This window comes from Tamandua tetradactyla, chromosome 6 (genome assembly GCF_023851605.1).
Source record: "Tamandua tetradactyla isolate mTamTet1 chromosome 6, mTamTet1.pri, whole genome shotgun sequence".
In the NCBI taxonomy this organism is placed as follows: domain Eukaryota; kingdom Metazoa; phylum Chordata; class Mammalia; order Pilosa; family Myrmecophagidae; genus Tamandua; species Tamandua tetradactyla.
The window spans coordinates 117,605,228-117,628,924 of NC_135332.1; the positions used below are offsets into that span (position 1 = coordinate 117,605,228).

At 33.7% G+C, this 23,697-nt stretch overlaps 1 protein-coding gene across 3 annotated transcripts in view; it reads right to left on the reverse strand.

Annotated features, from left to right (window-relative positions):
* Nucleotides 1-23,697, reverse strand: part of UBE2W (ubiquitin conjugating enzyme E2 W) — a 74,129-nt gene that overhangs the window by 6,547 nt on the left and 43,885 nt on the right. For all 3 annotated transcript variants that reach the window (XM_077167019.1, XM_077167021.1, XM_077167020.1), the window contains 4 exons: nucleotides 22,903-22,994; nucleotides 18,363-18,465; nucleotides 8,766-8,921; nucleotides 4,388-4,463 (listed from right to left, as the gene is read on the reverse strand). In XM_077167019.1, coding sequence (XP_077023134.1) covers nucleotides 4,388-4,463; nucleotides 8,766-8,921; nucleotides 18,363-18,465; nucleotides 22,903-22,994 — 427 coding nt within the window. The remainder of the gene's footprint in view (nucleotides 1-4,387; nucleotides 4,464-8,765; nucleotides 8,922-18,362; nucleotides 18,466-22,902; nucleotides 22,995-23,697) is intronic.

Genomic DNA, 23,697 nt, shown 5'->3' on the forward strand with positions numbered 1-23,697 from the left:
AAAAAAAAAGTATTACAAAATTTTTACCATAATTATAGACCCATGAGTTTACTGTACATGTCATCTAAAGTCTATGCCAAATTACATTCTATAGGCCCAGGTTTTTTAAGCCAACATGCATAGCAGTACTAAGCTATAATCTAAAACTGACCACTGTTCAATTTTCTATCATCTAAGGAGAATGTTATATGGTTTTGTTTTGTTTTGAATTGATCTGTACTCCCTCTGTGGAAAGCAGTACATGCTCAATATTGACCCCAGGAAACAGAAAGATATTACAATGTAATATGCCTACTTTGTCCCTTTTTCAAGAACAATTATAATGAATGTTTATAATATAGAACTCTGAAACCTTGATCACTCATTCATTGGAATACTGAACTGGATACAGACCTGTTTTCTAAGCAAGATTCTATCCCTGAATCAATCCCATGTCTATGGTGAGATGGGATCTCTATTCAAATACCTATTTTGAATAGGCCTCTTTATTTAAAAACAAAACAAAACAAAACCTTTATTCTCTCTAAACAACTGAATTTTCAAAGCATATGGACAGCTGCCTTAACTGGCAACACAGAATATTTTTATCAATGTACATATGACTTAAATTCTCCAGTGAATAAAAACCATAAAAGAATTCTGGAGAACACACTGGCAGTCCAAGTAAGTAACAATAAGGGATATATATTCACATGTCAATATAACTTTTTATATGCAAAGGCTTCTAAACACTAATGGGGTGATTTTTTATACTTTAATAAGTGATTGTATGCTAGAGAACAATTTATTGAGAAAACAATGGTAACTCTAAGTTAAAGAACAGGGAAAGTTTTAAAAAGAATTATCTGTAACTGAAAAATACATCTGTACCTGGGACAGGAGACTGGATTAAGATAACTGTGATTTAGGTGAATTAAAATGCAGTGCCTACTGGAACTGGATTATTTGCTGGTTTTGTTTCTTTTTCTTTAAAGAGATACTTTAAAATGTTTACTGGGTAAATGAGTTTCTGTACAAACTCCGGACTGTCTGAATAGCATTTATTGTAAAGAATTAATTTTTATGCTTTCACTATGTGACCTTTCCTCATTCTTTTCCCAAAAAAAAAAATAAGAAATTTCTGTGGTATTCTTAGATAAAAGATTTCTTATAAGTTCTTTCAAATATACAAACTAGCATTAGTGGGTTGTGAAAACTGATTATCCTTTTAAAACGTCTCTGCCAGGGAGTAAGGATGGGAAAAATAGGAATATACCCTATAATGCCAGTGAGGGATAGATTGGGAGGGAGGGTCGTACTTTCAAAATATATGTATTTAAAAACTCCATCACTTTCTTCTCAAGTTTTGTAAAAAACAAAATAGTTAAAAAACACCACAAAAACAAAGGAGGACTTTTTCTATTTCTATTAAAGTTCAAGATCAAATCCTTATTAAACTGATAATCCATCCCAACAAAATAATCTTTAATACAAGAAAAGTTTTATGCATGAAATGTACAGTGGAACATCATTTATAGCATACACTTTATTACTACTTTTTATTGTCTTAGGAACTAGGACACTTTTTGATTTGGCTCAGTTAACACTGATCTTTTTTTTTGTTAATTAGAAAAGTTATGGGTTTACAGAAAGACCATGTAGTAATACAGTGACAAAATACCTGTTCCCATTTTTAACATTTTGTGCTAGTGTTGTGCCTTTGTTACAACTGATAAAAATACTGATTTGTTTGATGTACCTGGGAACTATAATACTAGGAGAACAGAAATCTATGACACTTGAGGAGCGTTAAAAAAAATTCTTGTAAAGGTCCCAAGGAAAGAGATAGTTTAGTGCTTGATACTAATAGGCAAGAGGATGTAGGAAGAATAAGAAGCCAACAATGTAAACTGAAGTAAAAGGTCACTAAAAGTAGATTCCTGTTAAAAATTTTAGTGGACACTCAGTGCCCAGGAAGAATTCCTTCCCTGATTGTTGAACTTCACTTAGAAACCTGTTCTTTTACATTTAAGAATCACTGAACCAGTACTTCTCAATGACCATCTACCTCAGAATTATCTGGGGATATTTAAAACTCTAAAACAAAACCAGAATTCCAGGTATAGTAATAAAATTCATTTAGATTTCTCAAAGGAAGAACAATCAACAAGGCTTTGGTGAAAATATTCCCAAGAAGGGGTGTGCGTGTTTTGTGTATGTGTGTGTGTGTGTGTTAGATGGATTCAATCCAAGCAACACATGTAGAGGTAATAATCAGCATGGCAGAATGAGGAATAAAGTGTATACTATAAATGATGTTCCACTGTACATTTCATGTATAAAACTTTTCTTGTATTAAAGAATATTTTGTTGGGATGGATTATCAGTTTAATAAGGATTTGATCTTGAAATTTAAGCGTGTTAAATATTGCTAAGTGGTTTTCAATAAGGATTATACTAACTTGTTATACCCCACCAGCAAGTATGAAAACACTTTTATTCTACCCTTTACTCTCCAGGATTCCAACCATTTTATAAAACTCTGCCAACTCAATAACTAAGAGTTTCAAATTTTAAATTTGTGATTATTTTACTGAATTTAATTTTTTTTGGGCTATGTTATTAACTGTATTTATTCTTCAATATAGTTTTATTTGTGGACTTTAAATGATTTAAAATAAGCTATAAATCTGTTTTTCTCAATTTTATTTTTTTAATGGTATAATGACTTTGCAATGTTTTGAGTATACGTTTTAAATTTTCATGTAACCAAATGTTTAAATTCTTTGCGATTCCTTCTAAATTCAGAAATTCTACCTTCCTTCAGAGATCTGATACTGAACTTTTTTCTTAAAGATTTTCTATTGTTGGGTTTTCAAAAGCATTTCATTAAATCTACAGGAAATATTTCAAATGACATGAAAATGTAAATTTCTTTCTCAAAATGATTCATTACAATTTTCTAACAAAATTGCTTACTAAATAATCTTTCTTCCCCTTCTCACTGATTTGTGATGCCTTATTTACCATAGATTTAATAGAGCCCAGATAAGAGTAGTTCTATTTCAATGATCTATTCTTGTACTAATATATATCAGTGTCTGGTAGATTAATTTTCCCTCATTACCCCTTACACTTTAAAATTTAAAAATATGCTCTTTTGCTGTACCCCCATGCCCCTCCAAATGAACTTTTTAAGTGCCTACTCCCAATATTGCACTGGATTTTTACTAATTATATTAAATCTATTTTTAAATGGTTTAGTTTTGTCATTTTCTTCTTATATGTCACCTGTATATCTCATTAAAATTATTTCAAATTCTTATATTTCTGTGGCTTTCAGGAATGGCATTCTTGTTTTATTGTACTTTCTAACTTTCAACTGCTCTTATAGCGCTGCTACATTGACTCTAGTAACTTTTTTATCCCAACACTTTAGAGAAGTCTTACAATTCAAAAAATTTTTGCTACACTTAAGTGATGTTACAAAAAGGTTCACATTGGATAGAAGGATAAGCGAAAGGCCATATATATTTTTTTTCTGCATGGGCAGGCACCGGGAATCAAACCCGGGTCTCTTGCATGGCAGGCGAGAACTCTGCCACTGAGCAACCATTGCCCGCCCAGTCATATTCTTTTTGTTGTTGTTCATCTTCTTAATAGTTTTCCAGTTCTGATTTATTATTAGGATAGCACCTTTTTTTTTTTTTTTTTTTTTGTTACATGGGCAGGCACCAGGAATTGAACCCGGGTCCTCTGGCATGGCAGGCCATTCTTGCCTGCTGAGTCACTGTGGCCTCCCCAGGATAGCATTTTTTAAAAAGGAAAATGAAAGAAATGCTTTTACATATACAAATATAGAAATAATGCTAGCATCTCTGAATTACAAAGCTACCATCACCCTCCTAACAAGAATAACAGAATTATTAAGAGCACCATGTTCATAAAGCTGGTAGAACCTCAAATTCTTTGGGGGATAACTATTAGAATAGGAAAAGCTTTCTTTAATTTAATGAGACCTCTAATTTAACGTAATTCTCTTCTCTGCTTGGGACAGTACCAGAACTAAATGAGTACACAAGGCATCAAAACTTCTACTTTGAATAATAGGTTTACCAATAGTTAGTTCTAATTTGATGTAAAGATTAAGGACTTTTTAAAATAATAAAATGGTAAATTCTAATGTTAAGGCAATCTCAGATTTTACTTTTATGATACCTATCATTTTGCTTGTCCCATTAAAAATCCAGTCTAATTTATCCATAAAAATCATAATGAATTTTTCCATGTTATAAAAATAAAACATCAATTATATTTTCCCGCCTTGTTTCCAAGTCTTAGAAAATAAATATACAATCTTTCAAACCAAAATGCCAAAAATCAACCACTCCAAATTAAAACTGCTTACCATGATACCACCATTTTGTTTTCTTTGGATTCTTGTTACATGTTCGAACATAAAAAGAATTATCTGGTGGTCGTCTCTAAAACCAAAAAGAGATAAACAGATAAATTAAAAAGTTATAAAATAAAATAAAAAATAAGAGTAGCGGTTGTTTTAAATAAAAGTTTAAGCAGAATTATCAAGGAATGAATATGAAAAACAACATAAAAGCTGATAGCATAATCCCAAAGAATAAAAATTTTAATATATTCCAGGAAATGTACAGACTCTTGACACCTAAATTGTTCAAAAACAGGGGTTTGGGTGTGGTTTAAGTTTTAGTGCTATCAATAGAGAATGACTGTCAATCAAAATGGCAGCATCAAGTTGTAAGAATTTTGGTTTCATACATAGTTACCTCCCTAGAAATAATGTATTAATTATTTTTGTGAGCTTAATTAAAACAGAGAAATCTACCTACCTAGGTCTGTCTGAGAAACTACAGTAACTTATGTACCCCAACAAAAGATTATATTTTACTCTAAGTATCATCAAGGACAGATCAAAGGAGCCAGTTTCCAAACAATACATAAGAAGAAATAAGGGGAAAATATGCATTGTCATTTTTGCTATACATATGGTGACTAGCACAAATGAGAAACATAAGGCAGAGTTCTACAAGGGAGCCACATCAGAAATAGTGATCACTGACAATAGCTCATGGAAGACAATTTTCCTGAAAACTGTTGAATACTGGACCAGAACACAAGAAATACGTGACTCTCTACAAAGATTTGGGGAACATGTAAAATTTATGTTAAAGCTACTGAGGGCAGGTTTGTAGATAATATCTGATAGACATCCCTTAGTTTACTTTTTATTTCTTTTCAGAACCATTCTGATTGATAATTTAATTATTCCTTTCCTATCCGCAAATATTTTTTAGTGTTTCCTCAAGTTATCTTTTCAGATTTAATTAACTTTGTTTATGCAAGCTAATGCAGGTGAGAGAATGGGAAAGGGCTTTCTTCTATGTGAATCTAAGCAAAAGAAATAGATTTGGTAAGACATCATTTAAAGATGACCCAACCAGAAAGTAATGGTGAGCAGGACTACCTAAACAAAAGGAAGGAAAACAGGCAGTCCACTTGGCATTTCTAAAAAATCATCAATGTTAACTATCATCTTAGTTGAGCCTCACAATGCTCTTATGAATTAATATTAGTTGTAATTTCATTTAACAAAAGGGAACATTAGACCACAAGAGGTTAAACAACTATTCCACGATCACCCTACTGATACAATTTGAGAAAATACCTGAAAAGTTAATATTGTGAAATTTGGTACCCCACTACTTCGAATACTAAAAAGTAATCCTCTTTGTTGTTCACCCTGCAAAGTCATCTATAGTCACATGGTATAAACTGCTACTATTATGTACAGTAAATGATTTCATAAATTCACTTTATCTAGATATGGATTAGAACCCAAGAATCATTAGAAAATAGTCATCAAAAATAAATATTTAAGAAAGAAAAAAATCCTCATTCCATACACTTATACCAAAAATACAGCAAACAGCTGATATATGATAAGGGAGGTATGGTTCTTAGGAAAAGAAAGTAACTGTAAAAGGAGAAATACTACCAAAATTATTTAGGCATGGAACACAATCGGAAAAATTGGATGATGTGTATATTTTAAGGGTACTGAGAATAAAGGATAGATTACAAAAAGGCCCCCAGTGTCAATATCAGAAATTATTCTTAATTTACTGAAATCTACTGACAAAACCAATTCCATCTTAGGTAACCATTTCTGACTATGAAAAAGGAAACCAGAATAAAAGTGTTCTGACTAAAATCAAAGCCCCCAAATACCTAAGGTAGAAATTAAAATTAGCATTCAAAGAGAACCAGCTATTAAAGTGAAACTCATATAACCATGCATGTCCACCACTGAACAAAACTGATCTGTTTTAATAAAAGAGTTTTAGGTAGGCATTTAAGGTCTCATTTTCAAAGCTTACTTAGAGCTAGATTCCTCAATGACAAAGTACTGTGCACTTAGCACAGTAAACATAGCACATAGTGGGTACCTAATACATATTTGCTCAGTTTTACCATATTTCACAGAACTAATGCTGTTGGAATTCTGACTTCTAGATTATCAATCTTGATTAAATATACTCTATAATTATTCTATTTAAAACTATAGCTTACCAATAATTAAATGGATTGATGAGTTTTATACTAATATACATACATATAACACAATAATAATATAAATATATATGTATTATATATACACAGTAAAAAACATTAATAGCAGACAATGAGAATGTGAGGGGAATGGTAAGGGTTAGAAAAGGATGAGGGTGATATAGGACATAGTTCTCTAGTTTTTAATAATAAATCATAACATTTAAATGCATATACATGAATATGTGTAGACTTCAATGGTGCTCATTTCTAATAACTTCTCTTATTAAATCACATAGTTACACCCTCACCTTTCTACAGTTATTAAAACATAATGTAACCACAAATTGCTCTGCCCTACACTTAAAGTTTAAAACTGCATTGTTGATGGAAGGGAGAGAAGATATGATAGCAATAAATGAATAAGACCTGTTTCTAAAGGCCTTAGAGTTAACAAAAGCTTAATTATAGGATTAAATTTCAACTTATAAAGCCAACACTAGAGAAGAAATTGAAGTCAAAAGGTGATAATAACTTATATATACTCTTATTTGTGCTGGTTTGAATCCGTGGTGCACCTCAGAAAAGCCATGTCCTTTAATTCTCATTCAATATCACTAGGTGAGAGCTTTTTGATTATCCATGGAGATGTGACCCACCCAATTATGGGTGTTAATTTTTGATTAGATGGTTTCTATGGAGGCTCCTACCCATTCAAGGTGGGGTTGCTTACTGGAGCCCCTTAAGAAGGAACCGTTTAGGAAAAAGCTTAAGAGCCATGAGCCATGAAAGCCCAAGCAGCCAGAGACCTTTGGAGATGAAGGAAAATGTTGCTGCGGGAGCTTCATGAAACAAGAAGCTGGGAGAGAAAGATAGTAGACATTGCCACGTGACCTTCTAGCTAAGAGAGAAACCCCAAAATCTATTGGCCTTTCTTGAGTGAAAGTAACCCTTGTTGGTGCTTTAATTTGGACATTTTCACAGACTTAGAACGGTAAACTTGCAACTTAATAAATTTCCCTTTTAAAAAGCCATTCCATTTCTGGTATACTGCATTCCGACAGCTTGCAAATTACAACATCTATTTTCACCCATTTTAAGATACATATTTTCCCCGTACATTTCAATCTCTCTAATGGGGATGTATGTCTCTTAATTGACAGTGTGTAACAGTCTGCAGAATATTTTTCTTTCTTATATGGTACATACAACTGCACATTAAAGGCTCTGGAAAAACATACAATTAGCAAATATACTATTTAACATAGCATTTCCCATGCCTACTTGAAAAATAACTTTTTTTTAAACATAATACCAAGAAATCTCTTATGGAACTAATGGTTCATAAAACCCATTTTGGGAAATAGTAGCTCAGTGTTTCAAATTCTAGATGACCTACCATTTTAAATTGAACTGTTATCTTAAATGTTCTGTTAATGTTTATTCAATAAAAATGGTAGTCAGTTAAATATGGAAAACAGAAAAAACTTTTTTTTTTTTTTAAAAAGCAGCTCCCTAATTTCTAAAGTAAATTCGTTTCTCCTTTAAACAATGAGGAAGGACAAAGGGTTAGAAATGCATAAAAAGGATTCAGATGACTTTCTGTGGCATCCTAAATTTTACTTACATGATTTCTCTTTCTGGTCTTTACCCCCACATCAGACACAGAATTTGTGGATTAGTAAAAGAGAACAGGAAGAAGAGCCCTCAAAATTCTATGCATAGACAAGTCCTCCTCCTTCAATCTATTTATTACCACAGAAAGGCTCTGGCTCCTGGGAAATTCTCAGAAAGAGGCCAGATAAGGCAAAAGCATGAAAGAGAGCATGATTCTTGTTCCAGGCGCTTTCCACTGTGAAATCTAGAAACAAGAGTTTCTTGTACATTTTTGCCCTTAAGCAGAAAAAAATTCAGTTTAAGAACATCTGCACAACATCCTATTCAAAAAATAAATCATACAACTTTCTTCTGGCTCATTTAACATTTAAACTAGAGTTCTATTTGGAATGAAGGATTATCAAAATAATTTTCCAACTTATTAAACGTGGCATTCTCTATAATAAAAGCATAACTCCTGCCTTCAAATAAAAATCATCATAATTATTTTTAAATTAAAACTAATTTAACTATAATATTGAAACAGTTTATTTACCTAAACTGAAAGAAGAGATATTACCTGGAATAATTATGAAACGTCTTACCTTTTCTTTGCAGCTGGAAAGCATGCTAATAATGCTAAGACAAACTGACTGGACTGAGAGCGCTGGGGACCAGTCTTCTGTTAGAATGGATAAACAGATATGACCATTGCTATAAACATGAGGATGAACAGGAATATTTTCACCAGTAAACATGACCTAAGAAACAATAAAATTTCATTAACATTCTAGATACTGAAAACCTAAAATATTCTCCACATATATCAAGTATTGATTTTTAAATTAAAATTAAAAAAAAAGAAACAGCACCAAGAACAAGATAAACAACGCTTGCTGATTATTCTCATTAATTCATTAAGTATTGGTTGTGCTATATGAATGACCATGTGGTAGGGGAAAAAAAGATATTATCTATTTTATACTTCAGATATTTTTCATGAATTGTCTTTAAAAATTTTTAATTACTATACAATTTTTAAATTACCAAAAGACAAGTACATTTAAAAATATATTTATAAGAATGGTTTTTCAAATTCAACTCATTGTTTTCAGCATACAGAAATCAAATACACTAAAATTCCAAACAAAAATATACAATTCTGAGACCATATTAATTACAGGTGGTAGAAATACACCTACCACCTGCTACCAATGCTCTAGCCCCTATGGTGCTGCTATGCAAAAGAAAATGACTGCCATGTGATTTACCTCCTCTAAACTCATACATCCATTAGACTGGGCACAAAATTATTACTTTTTAATCAGCAAAGATGGAAAAAACAAAGGTTGAATGAGTCTCCCATCTGCTTGCTGTTTTTCTCTACCTTTCATTTTATCCAATTCTTCTAAGACTGTTTTTCCTTTCTCCATCTTGTCTCAGATTAAAACCTATTATTTCCTTCCTTTGACCTAACAATTCAACAAATATACCAAAAGAAATGTTTCTTAAACATATTAGATAGAGGAAAGTAAATTCATATATCCTGAGGAAATCTGTAAGTACAGCCCAAAGCAGCTCAAAGCAAGTAAACGTTTTATGCTTAATAATTTTAATATATATATGACTCCATAATAAATTGCTTATTTTGATATAAAAATTTTAATTGACTCACCTCATCCACCTCTGAGTAAAATTTATACTGCAGTAAAATGCACCTTATTTTCTCTATAGTTTAATAGTATGTTCCTAACTCCTGAGGTGGCCATAAAAAAAATCTTCTGAAGAGCCGGTTAAAAAAATAAATTCAAGGATCCCACTTGTACAGATTCTGATTTTATCAGATATAAGCCAACATTTTCCAAGTCACTTTTACAGTCTCTCTCTTAACCCTGCAAACGAACTCATATTATAAGCAGAATCTCAGTAAAGAGCAGTCCTACCTTAAGTTATGATAGAAACTGATAAAATATATATTGTTCTAGCCATATATATTTTTCTTTATAGAGAGAAAAGAGAGCCAGTGAAATATGGCTAGAGTAAAGTATGCCACAGCTGAATATGGGATACGTTATGGGCAATTATGATAAACTAGGTTTTATCATATCTAGGTTTTAAATATCTAGCTACGAATCTAATTTTATTACAATTTTTAAAATTATTTACATTTGAACAAAGTCATCCTTCACACAAAGCAGTCTTCTAATATTTCAAATATACTACTAACATAAGGGACTCATTTATTTGGCAGAAGCTAACATAAAAAAGCAAAAGAAATTTTCTTTTTCAAAGGAATGACTTCACACATTTGCATAGAAATATGTCTACTTTTTTTTTTCCTTTAAATTCTGGCCATCTATCCTCTATCGTCACTAAAAAGACTAAAGCAAAGCTGGAAAATAAAGTTATGTCTCAAACAATATTCAGTTACTTGTCCTGCTCTACTGCAGAAGATCCCCTGAAAGAGCTCTTTGGCATGGATGTGTTCTCAGCATGTGATTAATTACTTAGATAATATTAGTGCTCTATTCATCATTTTTGCTAAAATGATACTTTTAAAAGTTAAAACATTTTCTTATGTATTTATAAGAATTTATAAAATTATAAATTGATAAAGGAATTATACCCACCACATGTAATATCTAAAGTGCTACTATGCAAAAGAAAATGACTATTTAAAAGGACCTTGCAGGTTCAGTACTTTGGGTATATCCACAATTAATTTTTAAGTTTTACTTTATTTTTATAAATATGAATTATAATTTATTACAGCATATGTACCTGATATTCCTTGATATTCCTACAACGTGTTGTAGATATCTAGAAAGGGAGTTTATAAGTCTGACAGATTTGACCAGTGGGCTATTTTTTCATTAAGGTGCCTCTGGTAGGAACACAAGCAATGACCAAGAGCTTATTCACTGGCCACAATTATTTTTTAAAGGATATTTTTTTCCAGTAAGGTCTCTTTATCAAGAAGTCAAGTAGAAGAGTGCTGTGAAAGGGCCAAAAATTAAGAACTGCAGAATTATCTTTTATGGCAAAAACGGAATTATGTATCAGCAGCCATCAAAGAAAATATAGAGAGCCAAAGACAAATGTTATCCCAACATGCTTTGTTTAGATAATTCACTGAGCAGGAGAAGCAGTATTCTTGGTGCGAAATCGCTTATGTATTAGGTCACTCAGCCTGAGAGCCAAGAAGGATGCATGAACCAAAAGGGGAATCGGGAGAGAAAAGACACTTGGAGCAGAAGCAGTGGACATCTTAGAAGCAGAGAGCCAGAAATCAAGAAGTAGAAGACAGAAATACTTTGGCAATTGGGGGGGTTGGGAAGATATTGAAATAAAAATAAATCAGATCTCAATAACCCTTAAAGCAGGGGATTATTACACATGCTGCATGCAAGACAAATGAAGCCAGTCTGAGACTTTCAGCAACAAAAAACAAGAGAGTTAATTAATTGCACATATCACAGTAACCCCTAGGGCCTAACCTGCCAGATACAGAATTTTAGAAGTTTGTATAAACATGGAAAAGCTGAGTTACATGCCAGAGATGAATTCCTGAAACAAAAGAAAAAAGTTTTTCAACAGTTTATTCATGTAAAAGACTGGTAAGCAGTTTCCACAGGCAGTTTTGGTGTAAACTTGGTTACTATGGTTATCTACATGATGTGATGGAAAAAGTAATTCAAGGCTGAATTTTCAGGCTCATGCTCTTATACACATCCTCAGTTATTTTAATATTCAGTATAAGCCAAAGGAGAAAACAGAGATTTCAGTTATTGTAATGTAATCAAATAGGTTTTGAAAATTTAAGAGGTTATTAAACTGCTTCCTGAGTTCAAAAACTTTTTTTGAGCCTCAAGTGGCTGATTAAGCTATCTAAGTTAATATGTCAAGATAATGAAATACAGTGAATTTGAAGCTCAGGGAACAAATAAGAACTTTGCTCATTTATTCAGATTCAAATTGGTAAGAACAAGAGACTCCAAATATTCCCCATTGCATAAACCATACTGAATAAAACAATTAACAAATTTTGAGGAAAAAACTATTTTATAGAAATAGTCTCAAATTTAGAAAAGTCTTAGCTCTTAATGTATATGAATTATATTTGCTTTCTGAGTCTGCACTAAAAGACCCCTCAGGCTGTTTCTAAATTTCAAAGCATCTCCCTATCAGTGTGGCTCATTTTCTTTTTTCTTCTTTTTTTTGGCATGGACAGGCTCTGGGAATTGAACCTGGGTGTCTGGAATGGCAGGTGAGAATTCTGCCACTGAGCCACCGTTGCACCGCCCCTCATTTTCCTTTTATTGTGAAAAATAAAAATAATACAAAAAAAGCAATAAATTTCAAAGCACATCACAACACTTACTCATAAAACAGATTTCAGAGTTTGGTATAGGTTACTGTTCCACAATTTTAGATTTTTACTTCACGTTACTCCAAGACACTGGACACTAACAGAAATATCAATATAATGATTCAGCAGTCACACTCATTTGTTAAATTCCATCTTCTTTGCTCTATCTCCACTTTTTCCTCTGATCTTTCTCCCACTCTTTAGGGCTATTTGGGCTATGTCCCTTCTAACTTTTTCATGTTGGAAAGGGCTGTCGATAATATGAGATGGGGGTGGAACTAGATGATGTTCTGAAAAGGCTGGTCTCTCTGGGTTTCAAGACTTATCTGGCCTAAGAATCCATCTGGAGGTTGTAGGTTTCTGGAAAGTAATCATAGTGCATGAAACCTTAGTAGACTCTCAGATGATGCCCTAGGCGTTCTTTAGGGTTGGCAGGAACACTTTTGGTTGGGGTTTGGCAAACCATAATAAAACATAATAAATACCAGTATCAAGCTGAAACTTACGTAAGAGTAGCCTCTTGACTCTACTTGAACTCTCTCAGCCACTGAAATCTTATTTGTTACAATTCTTTTCCCCCTTTTGGTCAGGAAGGCATTGTTGATCTCTCAGTTAATCAGTTATTTAATTATGTATAATATACAATTTAGGTAGTCCAGCATAAATGGCAAATACTTGACAAAAGTGACTGGGGATTGCTACTTTAGCATAACTTTAATTCAGTTCTCCCCTTATAGTTCTCTATCAGTAGCATTAATTCTAAAAATCTGTCCTAGTACTCCATGAAGTACCATGTACCATGTCCTGGTACATGAAGCCATATATACATTACAAAGACAAAATTCCTGATAACGCAACTACACTTGGATTACCTTGGATGGTAAGCATTCTCTTCTCTTATACCCTATGCTCTCTTCCAGCCTACCAGTTTTCTCCTTTATTTTCTCACTGCTTCAGCCCCAAAGAATATGGTTTACCATTCACCTGCCCTTGTCAGGTGTCCTTGATGCTAGACAGTTGAAGGCAATAAAAACTGCTAATGAAGACTTTTGAAAGCTTGACCATCATCACATATAAGAGAAAGGAGAAAGGGCCCCCATATACCCTTCCATTCTCATCTCTTCTCTTGCTATAGCCTTCCATGTATCTACACTTAAAAACTACAACAAAATATGCTCACAACTTAGGAGAGGCTGTGTCTTTTAATGCCTTGCCCCACTTTTCACATGAACTCTTCCTGTCCTTTAAGGCCCAAGTCAAATAGATTTTTCTTTGTCCCCTCATTCTAAATAAAATCAATCACTGTTTTTCTTTTGTTCCCAACGAATATATTTCATACTTCAATTTATTTTCCTTCTACTTGCCTAGTCCAAAAATTGTGAACTCTTCCTTTGACTTTTCTTCTTCATATATATTCCAAGTTCAATTCATCAGCAAATCCTGCTGGCTCTCCCTTCAAAGTAGGTCCAGAATATAGCCACCTTCCACAACTTTCACTACTTCTCTTTCCTGGTACAACCCACCATCTCTCACCTGGATATCTGCAATAGCCTATCTGGTCTTTCCGTACCCTTGTCATTCCAGCAGTCTATATACCACAAAGCAACCAAGTTGTTCCTTTTCATTGTAAGTAGGATCATGTCACTCCTCTGCTCGAAATCTTCCAAAGGCTTCCATTTAACTCAGAATAAAAGTCAAAGTTCTTACAACAAAGTATAAAGGCCCTAAACAACCTGTGATGCATCCAATTATCTCTCTGACCAATGTCCTACACCCTCTCTTGCTTTTAAACCACTCTAAGGACCACTGGGCAGCACCATATGCAGTGACTCTGCATTTTGTCTTCACCTACTATACTCCAGATAAGTCTCATGGCTTCTTCCTTCATCTCTTTCAGATCTCTGCTCAAATGTCACCTTCTCAGTGAGACATTTCTTGATCGTATTGTCTCAAAGAGCAATACTTCAATCTTCCTTCTCTACCCTTTTCACCATCTTCCAAACTATGTATTTTAGCTTCTTTATCTTCTGTTTCTCCCCTCACAAAAATGCAAATGCCACATAAGAAAGATTTTTTCCACTGTATTCACCACTGAATTGCCAGCACCTGTAACAGTGAATGTCCAATGATACACACTGAATACATACAGAATGTATAAATGTCTGTCTATCAAAATACAAAACAGATCCACACCATATTAATTTCTGTACTATTCTCTCTCTCATCTCTCAAGTATATAAAATAGTAATTGGCATACAATATATGCTCCAAACATGTTAAATTAACCAACAATTTACCTGCATCCATGCATAAGAAATAGAATATAGACAGAAAGAAATTTCATTTTCTGTATGGCTGGTGTTAAGTGCACATGAGCGAAATCAGTGATGCAAAGGTGACTTCTTTCTACCCCAATGTTAACTGAAAAAGATTTTTGTTGTTGCTGTTTTTCTTTTAAAGCAAATGACTGAGCCAAACATCATTTTTGGGATAGGCAGCTTTTTCACTGTGAGATACAAAATGAGAAATTAATCTTAATTAGTAGGAAAAAAAATACATCAAACTATAAAGATATATATGGTCTTACAAATCTCATTTATAGGTTCAGAAGAAATACTTTTACAATGAGATTGATCTATTGTAGGGATAATTTCCAAATTCTATGCTTGTAAGTACTGGTAAATCCACTACTGCTTATGCTGTAGAAGGATGAAATACTAATTGACCTAACAAACACCAATGATGTATAGGCTTATCAAATGAAATCTTTGGTTAATGGGGAGTTTTACTGCCACAGAGGAGGAGTTAATGGATCTTTGGAAAGGTTTAGTTACTGGAAAAAAAATTTATAAATACATCAAGTGTAATTTTATAATCACACAGATGATTTTATTAATGAAATATAAAATCAGTTTGGAAGTATTACTGTTGTGATGGTAGTACAAAATTCTAAATGTAATTAACATTACTGAATTGTACATGTAAAATTAGTTAAAATGTCAATTTTATGATATATGATACCACATTTAAAAACTCATCAATGTACAGCTATACAATAAAAAAAAATTGTCCATGTTTATATGGATCTATTTCTGGATATTTTATTCCGTTTCACTGATGTATATACATCCGACAACATTACACTCTTAGTTAACCTACAGCTGTAAGTCTTTAAACTGGGTAGAATGTAATACTAGAGGTCAATAAGGAGGGCAAGGGGTATGATGTTTTGGGTTTTCTTTTTTCTTTTTTTTTTTTAAAGGAAAGACAGAGAGAAGGAAGGAAGGATAGAAGGAAGGAAAGGGGGAAGAAAGGGAAACATCTTTTAAACATTTTCTTGTTTTATTGTATTTTGTTTCTCCGTTTTTGTTACATGGGCTGGGGCCGGGAATCGAACCGAGGTCCTCCGGCATAGCAGGCAAGCACTTTGCCCGCTGAGCCACCGCGGCCCACCCTTCTTTTTTCTTTTTATTTCTCTTTCTGTAGTAATGCAAATGGAAGATTGATCATGCGATGAATGCACAACCACGCAATGATACTTTGAACCATTAATTGCATAGTTTGGATGGACTGTATGGTGTATGAATATATCTCAATAAAATCATATTTGAAAAAAATTAATCTAAAAAGTTTTTTAGGTATTACTGGCCTCATTTTCTCAATCAATGGATATTAGAAAACACAACCTCTATTTATGATGCTAAAATAGAATCCTCACATTCCAAAAGGTTGCAAACCATGTCCCAGAGCTTTCAAAGATATCATTTCATACATAAGCTTTCTTTTTTTTCACACGGGCAGGCATTGGGAAACAAATCCGGGTCTCCAGCATGGCAGATAAGAATTCTGCCACTGAGCCATAGTCGCAGTGCCCAAGCTTTCACTTTTAAAGAGAAAACTACTGCACAGATAAATAGGCATTTTTTTTCATGCCATACTCTCACTTAATTGACTTTAATAGCAGAGAGGAGAGAAGAAAGTTGGGTTTGAGTCTTGACTGTTCTACTAAGAAGCCATTAAGCCATGAATAAACACTTCACCTTTCCAAGCTTACATTTTTTCACTTACGAAATGAGAATGAATCAAACTACCCTAACTACTTGATTAAGAGCTGTTACTGGATTAAATGAGACTGGAACCTAGTTAAATTATAAAGTATGATATAGGCAAATATTACTAGATAGTAGAATGCATGTAAATAACACGTGGCTTAAGTGGTTAAGTTTAGACTCTACTTAGGGATCTGAATAACAGGATAAAGATTTTTTTTTTACATTTGATGCCAAAGGAAATAAAGAACCATTAGAGGTTTTATTGGGAGGGGAGGAGTATGAACATTAATGAAATAATTATCCCTAATGGCACTGTGAAAGGACAGATATTGCAAGAAAGAACTAGACTACTGAAAAGTCAAACAGAAAGATAAAATCTGAACTACAGACGGTAAATAAGATAAAAAAGTAGTAGACTGATTAAGAAACACTGCAACTTTGCTTTGTATACATGTTATATTCTACAATGAAAAAACATTAAAAAAAAGTAATGCAAAAGGATTTGAAAAATGATGTAAGACTGAGGGAAAGGAAAGAATTTAAGATGAGCAACAGGTGAACAGTAGCCCAAGATAAAAGAAAAAAAAATTTTTATTTTATTTTGTTATGAGGATGAGTTGAGTTTTATGCATTAAACTAGAGAGTCTAAGTAGAGCTACCCACAGTGAAATTAAACTGCAGAAAGAAAAGGCTATACTATACCCAGAACTGTACATCTGGGAGTTAGCTGCTTAAGAGAGCTGAAGATGTTGGGCAGAAGAGTGAGATGATTAAGAAGGTGCTAATAAAGAACCTGGAAAACATCAAAATCAGAAAAGTAGGTGGAAGTAAAATCAGTGCAGGAGATGAAAAGAAATTTTAGGTAAGGTGTTGGAGATACATAAGATTGCTATTTGATTTAGAATTAAACGTTAAGAATTAAAAAAAAATCTGACTTGGTTTCATATTTGCAGAAATGAAATTTTTCTGATGAAAAATTTATGAGCATTCCCAATAGTCGGAGTATTCCCAATACTTAAAAATTTGGTGAGTCATTCTCTTCTTTCAAATACCTTCCACAAACTCAGCTGAGGTAAGGTAGAATAGGTTGAAGATGCCAAGGGAATGTCTGGGGCCCCAGTGTCTTCATGCATTAATAGAAATAATGCTCACATGTAGAAGACAGTTACTTTGACTTTTGATTATTATAGAGACCAAGAGGTCAAGAAACACATGCCCATTCACTTTATTTGTATGAAAAATGACAGAAGTATCAAGTCATTAACTAAGCTGACTGTGCCTCAAATTATAATTATCAGATTTCTAGCTGATGTCTAGATATTTAACATTTTGTAATTTATTCTGCCATTGCAATACTAAAAGGCTGCAATGACAGCATGTCAACGTAAAATCAAAGAACTGCTCCTTTCAGCAAAGCAGACACCTCTTCATCATGTCACTCTAACACCTGATTCAGGAAGAAGTTCCTTCAGTTAGTCCAAAATGTTAACTTTTCACACAACCCATAAGCCCCAGCTTACATTTCTATCTCCTTTTCTGCTACCATCTATGCTAAGAAACAGTCTTAAATTCTTGGAAGCACAAAAGCAGTAAATTCCTAATCCCAATGAAGTGAAATATTCTTAAGTTCTTGGTTATATTACAAATAAGTTATGAAGGAACAAATACATCCACATATTTATAATGAATTTCTCTTCTAAGTCTTCACTAAGTTAAAATCAGTAATTTAGCATTCTGCTATAATATAAAAATATAAGAAAATAAAAGAACAAGACAATTACCTGAGGAGAGTCAAAAGGATATCGACTACTGAACTTAAATAGAAGCTGAAATTTTTCCCCTTCATATAAGGTACCTGGTGCACCTTCCATGTCTACGATCCACCTAGAATATAAAAATCAAGTTAACTTAAGTTAAAAGGGATTGGCGTGAGAAGGAACACTGAGCACTTCCTTTAATGCCAGATACTGACATAGGAGTTAGTAACATATAAAAAAAAAGCACATTTCATTCTCCCAACAACTGTAAGAGGTTGGTATTAATATTCCCTCTCTATCCCTTTCTCCAAAACTCAGGGATTAAATAATTAGATCAAGGTTAGACAATTAGCAAAGGACAGAGCCAGATTTCAATCCTGATATGAAAAAACCCAAACAAAATAAAAACCCTAAACTCAGGTGTGTTGGCACTCAAGCCCGTGCTCTTCCTTCTCAGTTATGCCACCTTATATTTTCAAAAGACTATTTCTATAGTGCATCTCTCCCCAATTTCATAGATAACATCAAACCCATCAACTGCCTTTTGGATGCCAATCATTTTAGACTTAAAGGGAGGAAAGTAGGTATCAGCAATGACTACAGGGATGTTGTACCTGTCAGATCTATTTTCTCATGAGTATTCTAGAAGAATAAACAGGAAAAAGGAAGCTAAGCTGTGGTCAGTACACTTAGCGGTGGATGCTCAAGGCTGTATCACCTTTCCTTTGTCTCTCATTATGTTTAAATTGTTTAATAACACCCAAAATTGATTTCTACTGCATCTCTGTAACAGTAGATACTTTGTATATTTAACTATTATGCATATAAATCTGTTTATTTTCTGTCCATTAGCTCTTGTTCTTTCCTTTAAAAAAGCGGCAGAGAGGGATTGGAGATGATGACAAAGATGATGGTGGCAGCATACAGAAACAAAACGGGATTACACTAAAAAAAGTGAGTTCCTAACTACAGCTGTCACTTTATCATATATCTGGTCAATTCCTTTAATCTTACATCTTCAGGTATGAAAGTTTATTATTTTAAAGACAGAGAAACCAAAAGAGTTAAGACAGAGAATAGTGTTGGAATTCTACTCATCAGTACATGACTAAAGAGTAGGAAGAAAACAAACGTGCCTACTTTCTGAAAGTAATCAGCTTAAGGAGACACTTAAGGACATGGTTAGCCATTTTCAGAATGCATGTTACAGCACCATAAACGGTAATAAGAGATATAACCAGACTCAAGAGGCAGCATTTTTTTTTAATTTTTAACATTTTTGTGAAATATAGCATATATACAAAAAAAAAGATAAAATTTCAAAGTACATTGTAACAACCAGTTTCAGAACAAATTTCAAAGTATGATATGGGTTACAGTTCTACCATTTCATATGTTTCCTTCTAGCTGCTCTAAGACATTGGAAACTAAAAAGAAACAATGATTCAGTAGTCATACTCATTTGTTAAATCCTATCTTTCTAATAAAACTCCTCCTTCTCCCACTCTTTAGGGATATCTGGGCAATGACCATTCGAACTTCTTCATATTAAAAAGGGGTGTCAACATTACTGGATAGGGAGATGCGACTGGTAACTGAGTTTCAGGGTTTATCTGGCCTAGGAACCATCTGGAGGTTATAGGTTTCTGAAAAATAAATTTAGTGAGTGATACTTTTATAGAGTCTCAGATAGAGTCCTGGGTATTCTTTAGGGTTTACAGGAATACTGTTGGCTGGGGCTTGGCATACCATGGCAATTAGCTATATCTAGCTGAAGCTTGCATAACAGTTTCGTTCAAGTGAATAAAAAAGTATTTGCAAAGTACCCTTGGGGGAATGGTAAGAAAGGGGGAAAATTCAACTTCCCCAAGTGGAGGATTCTTAATAGTCTCACAAGCAGTGAGGACAACCAAGCAATAGACTGAGCCCCCAATCTTGGGGGTTGTTCATATGAAACTTAACCCCGCAAAGGATAGACTAGGCCTACTTAAAATTAGGCCTAAGAGTCACCCCCAAGAGAACCTCTTTTTGTTGCTCAGATGTGGCCTCTCTCTCTCTCAGCCAACCCAACAACAAGCAAACTGAAAGCTCTCCCCTTCTCTATGCAGGACGTAACTCCCAGGGGTGTGGACCTCTCTGGCAACGTGGGGCAGAAATCCTAGAATGAGCTAGGACTCAGCATCAAGGGACTGAGAAAACCTTCTCGACCAAAAGGGGGAAGAGCGAAATGAGACAAAATAAAGTGCCAATGGCTGAGAGATTCCAAACAGGGTCAGAGATTCCAAACCTCCAGGTTATCCTGGAGGTTATTCTTATGCATTATATAGATACCACTTTTTTAGCTAAGGTATAATGGAGAGGCTGGAGGGAACTGCCAGAAAATGTAGAGCTATGTTCCAGCAGCCATGTTTCTTGAAGATGACTGTATAATGATACAACTTTCGCAATGTGACTGTGTGATTGTGAAAACCTTGTGTCTGATGCTCTTTTTATCTACCGTATAGAGAGATGAGTAAAAAATATAGATTAAAAATAAATAAATAATGGGGGAACAAATGTTAAAATAAATTTAGTAGATTGACATGCTAGTGATCAATGAAAGGGAGTGGTAAGGGGTATGATATGTATGAATTTTTTCCTGTTTTCTTTTTATTTCTTTTTCTGAATTGATATAAATGTTCTAAGAAATAGCCATGATGATGAATATACAACTATGTGATGATTTTGTGAATTACTAATTATATTATATATGTAGAATGGAATGATCATATGGGAAGAATGTGTTTGTTATGTTTAAAAAATATTTTTTAAAAAGTAGCATTCAGAATAGCCTTTTGACTATTTGAAATCTCTTAAGAGGCAGCATTTTATATGAAATTAGACAGGTCTGCCTCTTAAACATCTGTGTAGCCAGCAACAAGCTATTTTACCTGTCCAGTTTTAACTACTTCAGTTGTAAAAAAAAAAAGACATATTCACCTTATACTGTCTGGGTGAAGATGAAATAACATTACATATGCCTAGCACATTCCTGACATCAAAGCCCAAACACAGTAAATTAAACAATATACAAAAACTGCACTGAAAGGAAAACAAAAAATACCTATTCCCTTTAAAACTGAAGCCCCTTTTATAATTTTTTTTAACTTTTTTATTGTATAGTATAACATATATACAAAGCAAAGAAATAAAAATGCAATAGTTTTCAAAGCACTCTTCAACAAGTATTTACAGACAGATCCCAGAGTGTGTCATGGGCTACCATATGCTCCTCTTATATTTTTCCTTCTAGCTGCTCCAGAATATAGGAGGCTAGAGGCTTAAATATTTTCTTATCATCACAATCGACTTTTTTCCTTTTTTGTGAAAAATAATATATACAAAAAAGCTATAAATTTCAAAGCAGAGCACCACAATTAGTTTAGATCATATTTCAGACTTTGACATGGGTTACAATTCCACAATTTGGTTTTTACTTCAAGCTGTTCTAAAATACTAGAGACTAAAAGAGATATCAATTTAATGATTCAGCATTCATATTCATTTGTTAAATCCTATCTTCTCTATATAACTCTACCATCATCTTTGATCTTTCCATCCCTCTCTTCAGGGGTGTCTGGGCTATGGAAATTGTAAATTTTGCACAGTGGAAGGGTCTGTCACTAATATGGGGTAGGGAGAATGAAGTATCTAATGTTCTGGAGAGGCTGGGCTAGGTTTCAGGACTTATCTGGAACAGGGACCCATGCGGAGGTTGCAGGTTTTTGGAAAGTTATCATAGTGCATGGAAGTCTTGTGGAATCTTACATAGTGCCCTATGTGTTCTTTAGGATTGGCTGGAATGGTCCTGATCGGGTATTGGCAGGTTATGATAGGTAGCAAGGTCTAACTGAAGCTTGCATAACTAAGAGCAACCTCCTGAGTAGCCCCTCGACTCTATTTGAACTATTTCTGCCACTGATACTTTATTAGTTACACTTCTTTTTCCCCTTTTGGTCAGGATGGAATTGTTGATTCCACAGTGCCAGGTATAGATTCAAAACATGGTTGATGGCTGCACGAAAATGGATGCCCAGTAGAGTACATGGTATGCATTTTTAAGTTGCATAAATTCAAACCATCAACGCTTATGAATCTAATCATAAGCATATGCTATACTGTACGGATGAGGTGGGAGAAGTGAATGTGTCATTTTTCACAGTCAGTTCTTAAATTTCTGTTAATACCTAGCTGCTCTGTGATTACTGTTTAAACAAGTATTTTTCATACATCAAGCATCCTTATCAAAGAAACAGTCATCTATTCCCTTTCAGAGGAAAAACTAGTTTAACTGGATTTATTAAGTAGAATACATACTAATTTGGCCTCCCTAAGGGATTCTAAACAGTAATTATGACTACATACAATTTTGGCTTTACATGCCGACTACAGACTATAACTACTCAAGTGATAAGATTTCACTTCACTAACTTGACAAACCATTTCCCTCTTTTAAGTGAGAGTATATTCAGAAATGAATTCAGTAATAAAAGAAAAGTAAGTTATTTAAAAATTAAATACTTACTGTGTAATTGAATTTTGCACACTCTTTTCATTTAAAGTCATCCCAGGAGGTGGGTCATTTTGCAAAGCCAACAGCTCTTTCTGTAGTCGTTTCTACAAAAGAAAGAACATCAGTAACAATTTGCACTTATTTTTTTTTTTTTTAATCAACAGACCATAATCTTTCTACTTAAACAGGCTGAAATCCTTAATTAAGTTTTCTCCAAATGCTAATTTATATTTTACTTTATAAGCCCCTTATATCTTCCAGATGGAAAGCATTCAACAGACCCTGTTTTTTTTACTGGGGGTAGAGCTACTACATTAATAAGACAATGCATGTCAGTTCCTTACTGTCTTAGCTATTAAGCAGTAGACTAGATTGTACATTCACATCTCCTGCAATAAATGTTCAGAACAGGCCCAGCATTTAGGGAGTTAATGACTATTACCAAGCCCAGAAATAAAGCAGATACAAAGAGGATAGTCAAACAGCAGGCTCATAAAAATAGAGACTTCACCCTTAAGTGTATTCATTCTAGAACAGGTCAGTGAAGAGGGCAGAAAATATCTTGAATGAAGTGATCCAGCCCCACAAGATTCCTCTGGCTCAACTAAGATAGTAGTTTTAAGTTCCCTGAATGTGGACAAAGAAAACTGCTAAAAGAGGTCCTAAAGTACTCAATATAATGACAAAAATTCACACTCATTTGAGGATCAGAAGAACTGTTATAACCTTTTAGAAGTAATACCATGTAGCATCAATCAATAAAAAGGTGTCATCGTAAGGAGACATTCACCTCCCAACTTTGAAGAT